This window comes from Ascaphus truei, chromosome 8 (assembly GCF_040206685.1).
Source record: "Ascaphus truei isolate aAscTru1 chromosome 8, aAscTru1.hap1, whole genome shotgun sequence".
NCBI lineage: Eukaryota > Metazoa > Chordata > Amphibia > Anura > Ascaphidae > Ascaphus > Ascaphus truei.
This window is the reverse complement of record NC_134490.1, coordinates 25,788,420-25,801,587: the sequence shown is the minus strand read 5'-3', so window position 1 is coordinate 25,801,587 and position 13,168 is coordinate 25,788,420. Positions and strand designations below refer to the sequence as shown.

General features: G+C 39.9%; 1 protein-coding gene across 1 annotated transcript; it reads left to right on the top strand.

Moving 5' to 3' along the window:
* The first annotated feature begins 4,265 nt into the window (after positions 1-4,265).
* LOC142502144 (olfactory receptor 6M1-like) lies at positions 4,266-5,463 on the top strand. Its single transcript, XM_075613020.1, has one exon. It carries the CDS (start codon positions 4,266-4,268, stop codon positions 5,022-5,024), a length of 759 nt encoding a protein of 252 aa, XP_075469135.1. The 3' UTR covers positions 5,025-5,463.
* Positions 5,464-13,168: the final 7,705 nt, after the last annotated feature.

Genomic DNA, 13,168 nt, shown 5'->3' with positions numbered 1-13,168 from the left:
CAGCGAGGTAGGGGAGAGTCTAAACCTGCGAGGTAGGGGACAGTCTAAACCTGCGAGGTAGGGGAGAGTCTAAACCTGCGAGGTAGGGGAGAGTCTAAACCTGCGAGGTAGCCAATTCTAGATTTGCAGCATGGGGAAAGTCTTGAAGGTAGTGAGAGGAGGAAATCAGTGGAGAGACACAGTAGATCATGAGCAGAACTGAGACTGCATGTGGGAGAAAGGAGGACAGAGATGTAGAGAGGAGCAGAGTTATATACTGTACAGCTTTGTAGGTGAGGACAAGTGTCTTGAATTTGACTCTGAGAGATATAGGTAGCCAAGGTAGTGACTTGCATAGTGGTTCAGCAGAAGAAGAGTGGGTGTTGAGGTAAATCAGCCTGGCAGCAGCATCTAGAATAGACTGGAGAGGAGACATGACAACGGGGACGCCCAACTAAAAGCAGGTTGCAATAGTCAAGTTGGTGATATAATGAGTCATGTTGTTCATTGATGAAGGTCATTATTAAAGAGATTAAGATTCAGTATTGAACAGGGCATTGTCTGATGCATATAATCAATAACATAAGATATGTAAAATACTTTGATGCTTTGATGCTATGTAAGAGGAATGTAGAGTTATAGAGACTGCTCAACAATGTTATTCACTTGTATGGAACAATATCAGAATATTTCAGAATACTGCTGCATCCTGCAGCTATAAACGGCTTGATTCCTGACTTCAGTGGGACTTATAATTAAACCCATGTTTGCATCCAATGTTGGATTTTTTTTGCTTAACCAAATATATAGCACTTCGCAGAAATAGTTGACAAGTTATAATACAGGAAACGTAAAGCTTCCACATTTCTGAAAGGCTCAACTGGGATAGGTTTATATGACACACACACACACACACACACACACACACACACACACACACACACACACACACACACACACACACACACACACACACACACACACACACACACACACACACACACACACACACACACACACATCAAATAGAGTAGGAGGCTGCTCTAAAAATGTTTTCTGTGTTGCTTTAAGTCAAATAAGACTTAGCTTTGTTGATTTTTACAAGCCTTTTATGTTTCGTTATTCCTACAAATGTAATAGAAGTCATACCCGGTAACATATTTGGGGAGAAATCCGTATCGCATAATTTCAGGGCATCTCCATTTAGCACTTCACAATTGCAGTATACAGTAGTGCACTGTACGCAGCACATAGGAATATTTACAGACACAGACCCAAAGAGTTTACAATCTTTGTTTTTGGTGAGGCACCGGGAGATAAAGTGATTTGCTGAAAGGCGACAAGGAGCTGACACCGGGAATTCAACCAGTTTCCCCTGCTTCAAACTCAATGCCGTTGTTTTAAGAGTCAGCGTCTCTACTCTCTGAGCCACTCCTATCTTATGATATTCCACTCATCTTCATGACCTGATATTGAACGATAGGAGCGGCACCGGGAGTAAAGGTAAGTATCTGTCGTCTAAATTTAGCATTGGTTGAACTTGATGGACATATGTCTTTTCTCAACCTCATCTACTATGTATGTAACTATGTAATCCTTATGGACCTGTGTAATAATGACATTTGAAAGGTCCCAGAATATCTTTACAATCATAGAGGAAGAGTACACAAATAAACAATGATAAAGGAGAAATGTTTATTCAAAATAGACCAAATGCCCTACTAACGTTTCACATTTTCTTGAATACAGGAAAATATGAAAGAGACATTTTCTGCCCTATTTGATGATGGATTTCAGTAAGGTGAGTCCTTATGGCAATAGTTACTTACAGGCTCCCAATGTAACGGGTGTTACCCGCCGAGGAATACAGATGTACAGTACAGCAGCAGGCTTTATTGTTTCCTCTTGTTGGGATACGTTGCTACATTCTGCATTATTACTGACATTGAATCTTATGAAAAGTCAGTGACATTCTGAGTTGTAACGGGATAAGGGGAGCACGTTGGAGAATCAATGAGGCTGGATACATCCATGTACACAGTAAACTTGTAAATTGCGTTAAAAAAAAAGACATATTCCATAAAGGTGAAGATACCATGAAATGTTGACACAGCTGATTTCCACTTTTTACCACCTGCTCCCTCTCCTTGAGTTGCGCTGCAGCAGTTAATTCCGGGGCACAACTCTCTCAGTCTTGGTGGTAACTGACAGGTAAAAGCCTGTTAGTGACGGCCAGCTGCTCACCTGTAAGTTAGAGAAAGTCTAACTGCAGAACAAATTGCTTAAACTTGTAACCACAAGACATGGCATGATGGTACTCAGGTCGGCTGTCAGTGAAGGGTATTGAAAGTATAAGGGTGTGTTTGATGACTTTATTCTGGGGCTTTGTCTGATCAGACCCTGCGCTAGCAACACCATAGAGAGTATTGCAACCTTTCTACTCACAATTTCAGTTACAGTCTGTGGGGTGATATAACTTATTAACCAAGAATAACGTAACCTCTATTTGTCAAATCTCCCTTTCCCCATCTAATGCTCTAAAAAGCATTATATAAATATTTTATCAAACAGAACGTTGTGTGAAGAGGGGGCCACAGTATCAGCTATCTGGGAAGGTGTTGTAAGGTAGTGAAGAGAACTAAAGGATATTGAGAAAGCTGATATGCAATGGGTTAATGGGTTGATATGCAATGTGTCCTCCCCCTATGAGTTTGAAACTTCCCATGCAGAATATTTTAAGTCCCAGTTTTTATCATCTATTATTTTAAAACGGAACCTCAAAAGTGATGCCTACATAGAAATCATATTGTGCTACATATGGATATGTAACTTCTATCAGGACGCTGAGAATTGGTGCAGGTTGTCATAGGTCCTATGTACTCATTTGAGTTGAGTTGCATCAAAAATGGCAGTGCTAAAAAGTAATACAAACCATCATAAAATGTGAGGCGGATGTATGAAGGTCGTTATATGACCTCCTACATATGACGCATAACAGTTGTATAAAATGATTATTTACACATCCCTCGTGTTAAATACCCTGATTGTATCAATTTAGATCAAAATTAAACAACGAGGCAGCTATAGAGGAGGGGATATAAAGATGATGGACACAACACTCTTAGGATCTTGGGCGTAATTCATCTTCCTCATCCTGGAGAAAAGTTCAGTTCAGATGAAGGAGACTAATATCTTCTCCAGCAACAGGGTAAATAGCTTCATAGTGTATCCAAGAGAGAGAAATCACAGAAAGAGAACGGAATGGAAAGAGAGAGAAAGAAAGCTATGACTAGAACAGAGGTTCCCAACTCCAGTCCTCAAGGACCACTAACAGTGCAGGTTTAAATCTATCCTCTTATTAGCACAGGTGGCCCAATCATTTTGACTGAACCACCTGTGCTCAAGCCGGGGTATCATTAAATCCTGCACTGTTCGTGGGCCTTGAGGGCTGCAGTTGGGAACATATAATAAGGTAGAAACCAACAAAAGAAATACAGGTTAGGGCAAAGACCAGTGACATCCTGGTAACAGAGGAGTATTTAATATATCAGATCTATGATAGTAATACCATAGAGTTTCTTCTGTTATGCAGCAGCAATTGTGTGAGGAGAGAGCAACAGGATCAGTCTCTAGAAGATGCTGTTGGCTAGTGGAGGGAGATCCAGCATATTGAAGGATCTGAAGTGCAGTGAATGAAGGAATACCACATTTATGTTGGATATTTTTCCTGTATGAAATGTCAGTCTCCGTTTTTGCCATCTGGGCACAGATCCACAGAGCTTGGTTATTGACTTAAAGAGGCGTTAACTTGAGTTAACGCCTCATTATGTGTTAACAGGGACCTTCAAAGTGCGCTAATGCTGTATTAAATTATGTTTTCAGCCGTAACGGGCCCTGCGTTAACTATAACTTCGGTTAGGGCTGATGATATGCAGTTTTGGGGGGAAACTTTTTTTTAGGAATTGAATCATAAATAAGTCCAAGCCACACACTATTAAGATGTGTTATGTTTCTATGTCATTTTGCAGTCTGACCCTTTTGAAACGTGTCCATTGGAGAACAGAAGCCGGGCAGACATATTCCTGCTTCTCGGATTTAATAAACAAAAGGATATATGCATCATACTCTTTCTTCTTTTTATGGTGATTTATATGTTGACCCTTCTGGGAAACATAACTATAATTTCCCTCACTATATCTGACACTTCTCTAAGAACCCCAATGTATTTTTTCCTTAATAGCTTCTCTTTCCTTGAGATAGGTTACACCACAGTCACCGTACCCAGAATGCTCTTTGACTTGTTATCTGGAAACATGGCTATATCTTTTAATGATTGCCTCACTCAGATGTATTTCTTTTTTCTTTTTGGCACCACAGAATTCTTCATTCTGGCTTTGATGGGTTTTGACCGATATTTGGCCATCTGCCACCCACTCCATTACACTAACATCATGAACAAAAGGTTGTGCTGCCAGCTCGTCCTTGGATCTTGGATAGGTGGCTGCATGGTTCCAATTTTACCCACAATTGTTCTCTCTCAAAAACCCTTCTGTGGCTCAAAAACCATAAACCATTTCTTCTGTGATGTTGGTCCACTGGTAAAACTCTCAGCTCCTGACACTTTCTTCTTGGATGCTATAATATTTACAGTTTCCTCCACTGTGGTCCTCAGCTCTTTGTTGCTTGTAACAGTGTCGTACATTTTCATAATTTCTGCCATATTAAGGATATCCTCTTCTTCAGGCCGCCACAAAGCTTTCTCTACATGCGCTTCACATTTTTTCGTTGTGACACTCTTCTTTGGCACCGTGATTTTTATGTATCTTCGACCTTCTTCAGGTGAAAACTCTGACATGGACAAGGCTGTGTCAGTATTTTATTCTGTTGTAACCCCTGCACTAAATCCAGTAATCTACAGCTTGAGAAACAAGGAGGTGAAAAACGCCCTAATAAAAGTTTTCCATAGAAAAGGGCAGTCCTGGAAAGATTTGGGAGTTATTCGCTGTATAACATGGAAGATTGAGTCTAGTCAACAAAAAGGCTGACTTGTTTACAATTGATACACTAACATATTGTTACTATTTGGAGAACTAAAGCTTCATGTTAAAATCAGACACACTGAAATCAATAACTACATTATCCATCAGTGGTTTATGCATTAATAGCCAATTGCACACTCTTTAGGTAGTATGTAAATGTGTTTGTGTGCTAAGTATATGGGTAACACATGCATCTGTTCCATAGTAATAATGTAAGAAAAATTTCTACATCAAGGCTAATCAGAATTAAATGGCTTATAAAAGTGGCAACTTTGCATTCGGGCCATACTGTCTTTTAGGCCACACACATGAGGTTTCAGCTTTTATTTCTATAGGAATCACATCAGTCAAGAAATATTATTATGGAGTTATGGAAGTCAATATTTATTGGTGTTAGAAAATGTTCCTTATTATCTTGATGTTTACAACTGTCAGACTGGATATACTGTACACAGCTATAAAGAACAGCATGGTTATAAACAATAAGCAATGATTTATGTCTTGTCTTATTACCCTTTATGCATTTTGATGTTTAATTGTGATATATTAAAGAGGAACAATTGTCACAATATTCATTTGCATTGCCTTCTACTATTTCAACCTTTTCAAAATGTAACAAGCAGAGATATGACCATGTGAGATGAAACTTCTTCTGTATATTCCCCTCGCTATCGCATACCCACCACAGGACAGAACCCCAACAGGATATTTTGTGTTTATACACAAACAATATTTCAAAATACTTGTAGGTAAGATTTATACAGAATTGTGCAAAACGAATAATTACTATTTACTGTCATATATATAATCAATGTTGTTTGTACTTCAAAAGACTAAATAGAAATAGTGCATTAATATCTAGCCTGTCTTCCCCTCCTCCTCCTCACCTGTATTCTGCCACATGACATTCAGTGCCGAACATCACTAATAATCCCTGAACTGTCTCTCTGACCTCATTGCAGTAATCTGAAAAGTTGTCTATTGTCACTGCTGCAACATATCTTATATTGTGTCTCTAGAATCTCCTACAAACTATATCCAGCCTTACATTAATAGATGAAAGTGCCTTGCATTAATGTTCAATTTGTGTAGCAGGTACCTAATGAATTGAAGGAGTTATTTTGCACTGTATTATTATTGGAAATACCAAAGTGTACTGTACTTATCCAGTGAATGCTCTTTATTTCCTTGCATTTTCAGGACCCAGGTGATATCTACCTCTTGGAATCCAACAAAAAAGTGTAAAAATGTCATTTAAAAATGAGTTACTTTTAACAGGGACAATAATTTATTTGAAATAAATCCATGCATGGCATCAAAGCACAATAATTACTTTTTATATTTAAAGTGTTTTTCTTTTTGAGCCATAGTTACTAATTAGTGCTAAACCATAAAGCACCACGCAGTCTCAGCCAATTCAAGTAACTAGGCTGCAAATTGTCTTACGGCTTAGCATTGTTTAGTATATATGGGCCTGTAACAGGGACTTAACCCCTTTCTAAATAAGGCTTCAACATAAGCCTGTAGTGGTCTGAGGAATCCAGCAGGGAGATGGTTAATTGCAGCTAAAGAGAATTAACCAGTCTCCACCTGCATAATCAGACCTGTAGAAAGCCTCCTGCTGGAAACTGCTTAGTGAGACTCCTGAGCACAGTCACAGCTGTGCTGTCAAAGGAGGTGATTTCTTGAGCACAAGGCTGTGCTGATATCAAAACACCCGGAACCAGACCTCTATTCATGGACACAGAGGACCCAGGAACCTGGTCCCTCAATGGAGACAAATCCACTGCAAGTAAATATATTCTGAATAGCATACAATTTAATGCAGCTTTATTTTAGATGTATACAGTATTGCATTTGCTAATTTCACATTCTATGCAAGTATTTGGGAAATCCGGATTTCAAGTGTCGAAAAACCAGATTGATGTACGTGTCCAAGGCCAGAGAGGCTAGTGCTGTGTGCATATAAGATTGTCCAGTTGTAATCCAGGGGGAGCATAAAGGGAAATAGAACAAAAGACAAAACAATCTAAGTGCAGACAGTTTTAAAACTAGTGTATAAATTCTCTGTTCGATCTTGGCTCATAAGTGTTGCCTACTTACAAGATGTAAGTCAAAATCAAGCGGTTTTGACACACAATGGTCTCTGTTAGAAGGATTTCTCAACCAGGAATGTGGAGTCTCCAACGATTGGGACTAGAACAACGCACCCCAGAGGGAGCCCACGAGGGGAAGAATCCTAGAAGACGGCGTTCATCGCCGGAGGTGGAGAGTCCCAGAGAGTGGTGTCCCACACAGAGTCACACCGGAGGAGGCGGGTGAGCCTGGAGCTAACAACTTTCTCTCCTTGATCACAATAATTGTGATACATGCTTAAACCACTTGTTTTTATTGTAAGTGTTCATTTTTAACCCCATAAAGTCGAGTTTTTTTTATAGTACTGGTCTGCACTATGGTTATCTTTTCTTTTGCATACACATTGCTGCTGAGCTGAGAGTTGGAGACTCCACATTCCTGGTTGAGAAATCCTTCTAACAGAGACCATTGTGTGTCAAAACCGCTTGATTTTGACTTACATCTTGTAAGTAGGCAACACTTATGAGCCAAGATCGAACAGAGAATTTATACACTAGTTTTAAAACTGTCTGCACTTAGATTGTTTTGTCTTTTGTTCTATTTCCCTTTATGCTCCCCCTGGATTACAACTGGAGAGTGACGATTTGTGGGACTAGTGGAACCAGTCCCCACCAGCTGGGTCTGAGCAGGGGGTTTGAACTTAATATTGTTTGCACGTTATTTTATCACGTCACCATTGTCCATTAATCAATTGATTACACTTATAATTCACTGTATAATACAAGTGTACACTAATAGAGTTAGCACAGTTTTCTTCACCTTCACTTAGTGCATATAAGATTGTGTCATCCACATACATGTGCATTAAAGCTCCCCTACAAGTTGTAGGTAGATCATTGATGAAGACTGAAAAGAGTAGGGACACCACAGGTGATATTCAAGAGGTTGGAGTTAGAGCCCAATATAGACACATGTTTGGATCTAGCTGATAGGTAGGACTGAAACCAGTTTAAAGCATGTTACCCTATTCCAGAGCACTGCAGTTTGTTTAGCAAACATACATTTGGACTTAATACTTGGATAACCTAAGGCAATACGGAAATTATATGACATATTGTTGAAAAACATTACTTGAGCACATATGTGCTCTGAGCACCATTTCATATTGGACTTTGCTATTAAGTAGGATAACATGATCAACAGTATCAAAAGCCTTTGCAAAATCTAGGAATATTGCACCAGTAAGTTGTCCAGCTCCATTCCACATTAAATCCATTGCAAACTTTTAGGAGGGTAGTTACTGTGGTGTGGTTTGGGCAAAAGCCAGATTGGAATTGGCTAAGAAAATGTATCTTGGTATAGTAATTGCTTAACTGGGAGTGGACACATTTTTCCATGACTTTGGATAGTATTGGGTGAAAAGAGATTGGCCTGTAGTTTGAGACAGTGTTTAAGTCCCCACTTTGCAAGATTACGACAACTCTAGCAGTTTTCTATGTCTTGGGGATTGGTCTGAAGACAAAATAAAGTCGATTAGGGAAGCAAGCGGTATGGCAATGGCTGGAGCACCGAGTCATAGGAACTTTGATTGCAATGGTCTACTGGTACTTTGCTTTCTTTCGACTCATCGTCCATATTGTTTTATGTAATCTGTATATCTGTTTTGACATTGTTTTAATAGATTTATTTATAGACAATTTTTTTCTAATTTCCAAAAAAATCAACCATTTATTCACTCTAATGGGAGTACTATTAAAGTTTCAACTGCCAAACGTGTCCCAATGTGTATTTTTTTACACTTTGCCTGGGGGTGTGGGGTGTGAAACTAGTTTCTTAAAAATAGGAATATATCAAAATTAGACCTTGACGCTCATATAAAATGTGAAGTCTTAAACACTGACAAGTCTGTAACAATGGTATTTGGGACCAAGGCTACAGTGGCGACCGCCTTTAGTCTAAATCGGCTAGATCCGCGATTTTCAGATTATCCCGGTTATGTGCGGTTTTGTGTCGTTTTCGCCCGGAGTGAACTGCGTTATTTTCGCGCTCGTGATATTAGCGTTTTATTCTCGCTGTCTGCAATACTGCAATGCCGTGTAAAAACTCAGGGGGGCGTTTGCGAGCTGTTGTCTTGGAAGTCTAATTCCTTCGTGGTTCAACCTACGTCAGTACACAGTCTGTGTGTGCGCGCGCAGTAATTGTAAATTTGCATATTTAAAGTATACATGCATTTGCAGTGCTGTGCTGCTGTACGGTATGTCTCATTTGAAAATTGTTGAAACGCATAGGCGTGTACAGTACTGTAACAGTGTTACATTTCGGCATACAGTATACACTGCTCTCTACCCGCTCAGGATAATTAACTGCACTGCAGGGTATTTCAACTTCTTATCTTCTGTGCAATGCAGTACATCTCTCCAACACCATTCCTTTGAACGTGTTTCTGGTTTGAATCACATTCCTGCTTGACAGCAGGAATTTACTGCGCATGCGCCTGTAACTTCGCCCACCACTGCTTACTTGCCTGAGTGAGTGACCAAAAAAAAAAAAAAAATGAATTTTTTTTTTTATTGTAATTTTTTTTTCTCCACAAGCCTGCAAAAACCATCTTACTGTATTGCGATATTCAATCTGTGCTGTACAGTAGCTTTTGACTGCGACCCTGTGCATTTGACTGCACATGGTTGATTTGTGTGCTTTTTACGTACTGTATTTGGGGGTGTATTATTATGATGAACTGCCTTCTGAAATTAAATTACGTCTTTAGCTTTGAACTTCATGCGCCTGTCTTTAATTTTTGGAATCTTGCCATTGTGTTTTGAATCCGTCCATGAAAGCCTCACTGCGCCTGCGTGTACTCTAAGCCTCTTTGAGATGGGAGCTAGCTGCTTACTGCGCATGAGTCACCCAACCCCCCCCCTCTCCACAGAGTCATTCGACAGACACCTCCACAGTCATTCATTTTCTGAAGTTAGTCATTGTGTTTTTAATCCGTCCCTAGCCGAGCGTCAATCGCCTCACTGCACCTGCGTGTACTCTAAGCCTGTTCGAGATGGGAGCTAGCTGCTTACTGCACATGAGTCACCCAACCCCCCCCCCTCTCCACAGAGTCGTTAATTTTCTGAATCTTGCCATTGTGTTCTTAATCCGTCCATAGCCGAGCTTCAAAGCCTCACTGCGCCTGCATGTGATCCTTTTTCAGGTGGGAGCTATTTAGCTGCTTAGCTGCTTACTGCGCATGAGTCACCCAACCCCCCCCCCCTCTCCACAGAGTCGTTAATTTTCTAAATCTTGCCATTGTGTTCTTAATCCGTCCATAGCTGAGTTACAGTACAAAGCCTCACTGCGCCTGCGTGTAATTCTCTTTGAGATGGGAGCTTTGAGGCTTTGTTTACAGCAACGTTTTGGAAAATCCCTTCTCGAATTTGATTTGCACAGAGCATCACCTTGATATTATAATAATATTAATAGCATGTTTTTGTATAGCGCTGTTAGTTACAGTATACGTTGCGCTTTGCAGAGACATTTTGCAGGCACAGGTCCCTCCCTGTCCGGTGGAGCTCACAATCTACTGTTTGTTTTTGGTGCCTGAGGCACAGGGAGATAAAGTGACTTGCTTTTTATGTACTGTATTTGGGGGTTGAATTTGGGGGTTTATTGATCAAATTATTATGATGAACTGCCTTTTGAAATTACTGTACTGTACTCTACAGTATGTAATTTCTTTGAACTGCAGCACAACTAATCCTTCATCCCTCCCCCAGGCACACACAAACTATTTTCGACAGACACCTCCACAGAGTCATTCATTTTCTGAAGTTAGTCATTGTGTTTTTAATCCGTCCCTAGCCGAGCGTCAGTCGCCTCACTGCGCCTGCGTGTACTCTAAGCCTCTTTGAGATGGGAGGTAGCTGCTTACTGCGCATGAGTCACCCAACCCCCCGCTCTCCACAGAGTCATTCGACAGACACCTCCACAGAGTCATTCATTTTCTGAAGTTAGTCATTGTGTTTTTAATCTGTCCCTAGCCGAGTGTCAATCGCCTCACTGCGCCTGCGTGTACTCTAAGCCTCTTTGAGATGGGAGCTAGCTGATTATTGCACATGACTCACCCAACCCCCCAAACCCTTTGAGGCTTTGTTTATGGTAACGCTTTGGAAAATCCCTTCTCGAATTTGAAATGTAAATCTGATGTGCACAGCATTGTGAGAATTGAGAGTAAAAAAAAACATAAACTGATTCATGTTGTTTTGTCATTCATTATTATACTGTAGGGGTTGGGGGGGGGGGGGAGGGGGTGTGGTTGTTGTCAATTATTATGATTACCAGGAATGTAAATAAATATTTATTTTATTTCATCAGGAACAAAAAAATACAAATATAAAAATAATCATGAATAATACATAATGCAGTCTTTATTAAATTCTTCTGGCAGATTGAAATTGGATAAACATTTACAAAACATTTGTAAAGCATGGAGAAACATGAATTATGCACATTTATAAGAATATTATTTAATAATATATATGCTGTAATGTATAATATATATATATATATATATATATATATATATATATATATATATTGTATATATATATATATACAGTATACATAGTAATATTATTTTTTCTGCCTTTATCTTGCTCCTCATTCTGTGTACAGTACAATAGTTCATTGAGAGAGGAGAGGTTTTGTGTACATCAATACTGCTGTTTATATACTGTACATTTTACTGTACAAAACAGATTAGACTGGACACAAAACCCCACCTCCCCCCAGGCCACCCTTTTTTCCTGAAACGACAAGAAAACAAAAAATTAGTGCAGTTACAGTATGTGCGTACTATATTAGGGCATTGTGTGATGTGTAAGAAAAAAATTGAGCAGTTAGTAGGCAGTTACTGTAGTACTGTCAAACTAGTCTATACTGGAACTACTGTATACTCTGACTACTGTTAAATACTGTGTACTGTAACCTGATGGCTGGTGCTGCTCTCTCTGTAAAGAAAAAACTGTAACTACTGTATACTCTGACTATTGGGAAAGAAAAAATCTGTGCCATACTTACCTGTATCATACTGTACTTACAATACTACAGCACAGTACTACTTTCCTGATGCTTGCCCATTACACGCGATGACAATGGGCAACACAGTGGCAATATGGTCTATATATTTATTGCAGCGTTCCACGGTGAGTACATCGTTCCAAAAACTCATTATGCCTTTCAACAACTCGTCCTTTCTGGAGGGTTTCGCTACTTTCCGGATATGGTTCTTCAGCTGATGCCAGACCATTTCGATCGGATTGAAGTCTGGCGATCTGTCATTGGAAAAAAAGGACAATTAGTTTAAGAGATATAGTACACAGTAAAAACAGTGGGGAAAAAAATGAGACACGGTCTACTGCACTTACTCCGCTGGCATCTTCACCCAGTTGATACCGCGCTCAAGGATATGCGCTGTTGACGCGGTGTGCTTTGGATCGTTGTCCTGGTAGAAGCGATGACCATTGGGGAACTCGCGTGTGATATATTGCACTATCTCAGGGACAATGTTGTCTTGGAAGAAAGCTTTATTCATAATTCCTATTGCAAGAAAAGAAAAGTGCTCAAAAAACTGCATAATAGTACAGTACAGTGCATACAGTAAGGTTACACTAGTAAAGTACAGTGCATAAGGCTACATTATATTTGATATATTTTACCTTCAAAGATGACAATGCATCCTGGTCCACGCCTAGAGATGGCACCCCACACATGCAGCTTCACGGGGTGTTTTGGCCGCGGCTTCAAAGATATGCGGCCTTTTTTGTGGAATGCAAAGCTTGCAAATCTCTCCAGCGACACAGTAGACTCATCAGTGAAGATGCAATCCTGGAAAGTCTCCCCACTGTTGATCCATGCCTGGGCCTGGACCACTCTTTTGATTTTGTTTGCGTCCCGTATCATGGGGTACGCTCTGTAATGACAAGGAATAAATAATTTTAGCGGTACAGTACAGTTTCCTAAACAACACTTTTACCTCCTATACTGGCCAGTACTAACCTCACACGTCCATATTTCCATCCAATGCT

Excerpts from the sequence above, each read along its gene's own strand:
- LOC142502144 (XM_075613020.1), top strand. The coding sequence starts at position 4,266 with ATGCTCTTTGACTTGTTATCTGGAAACATGGCTATATCTTTTAATGAT.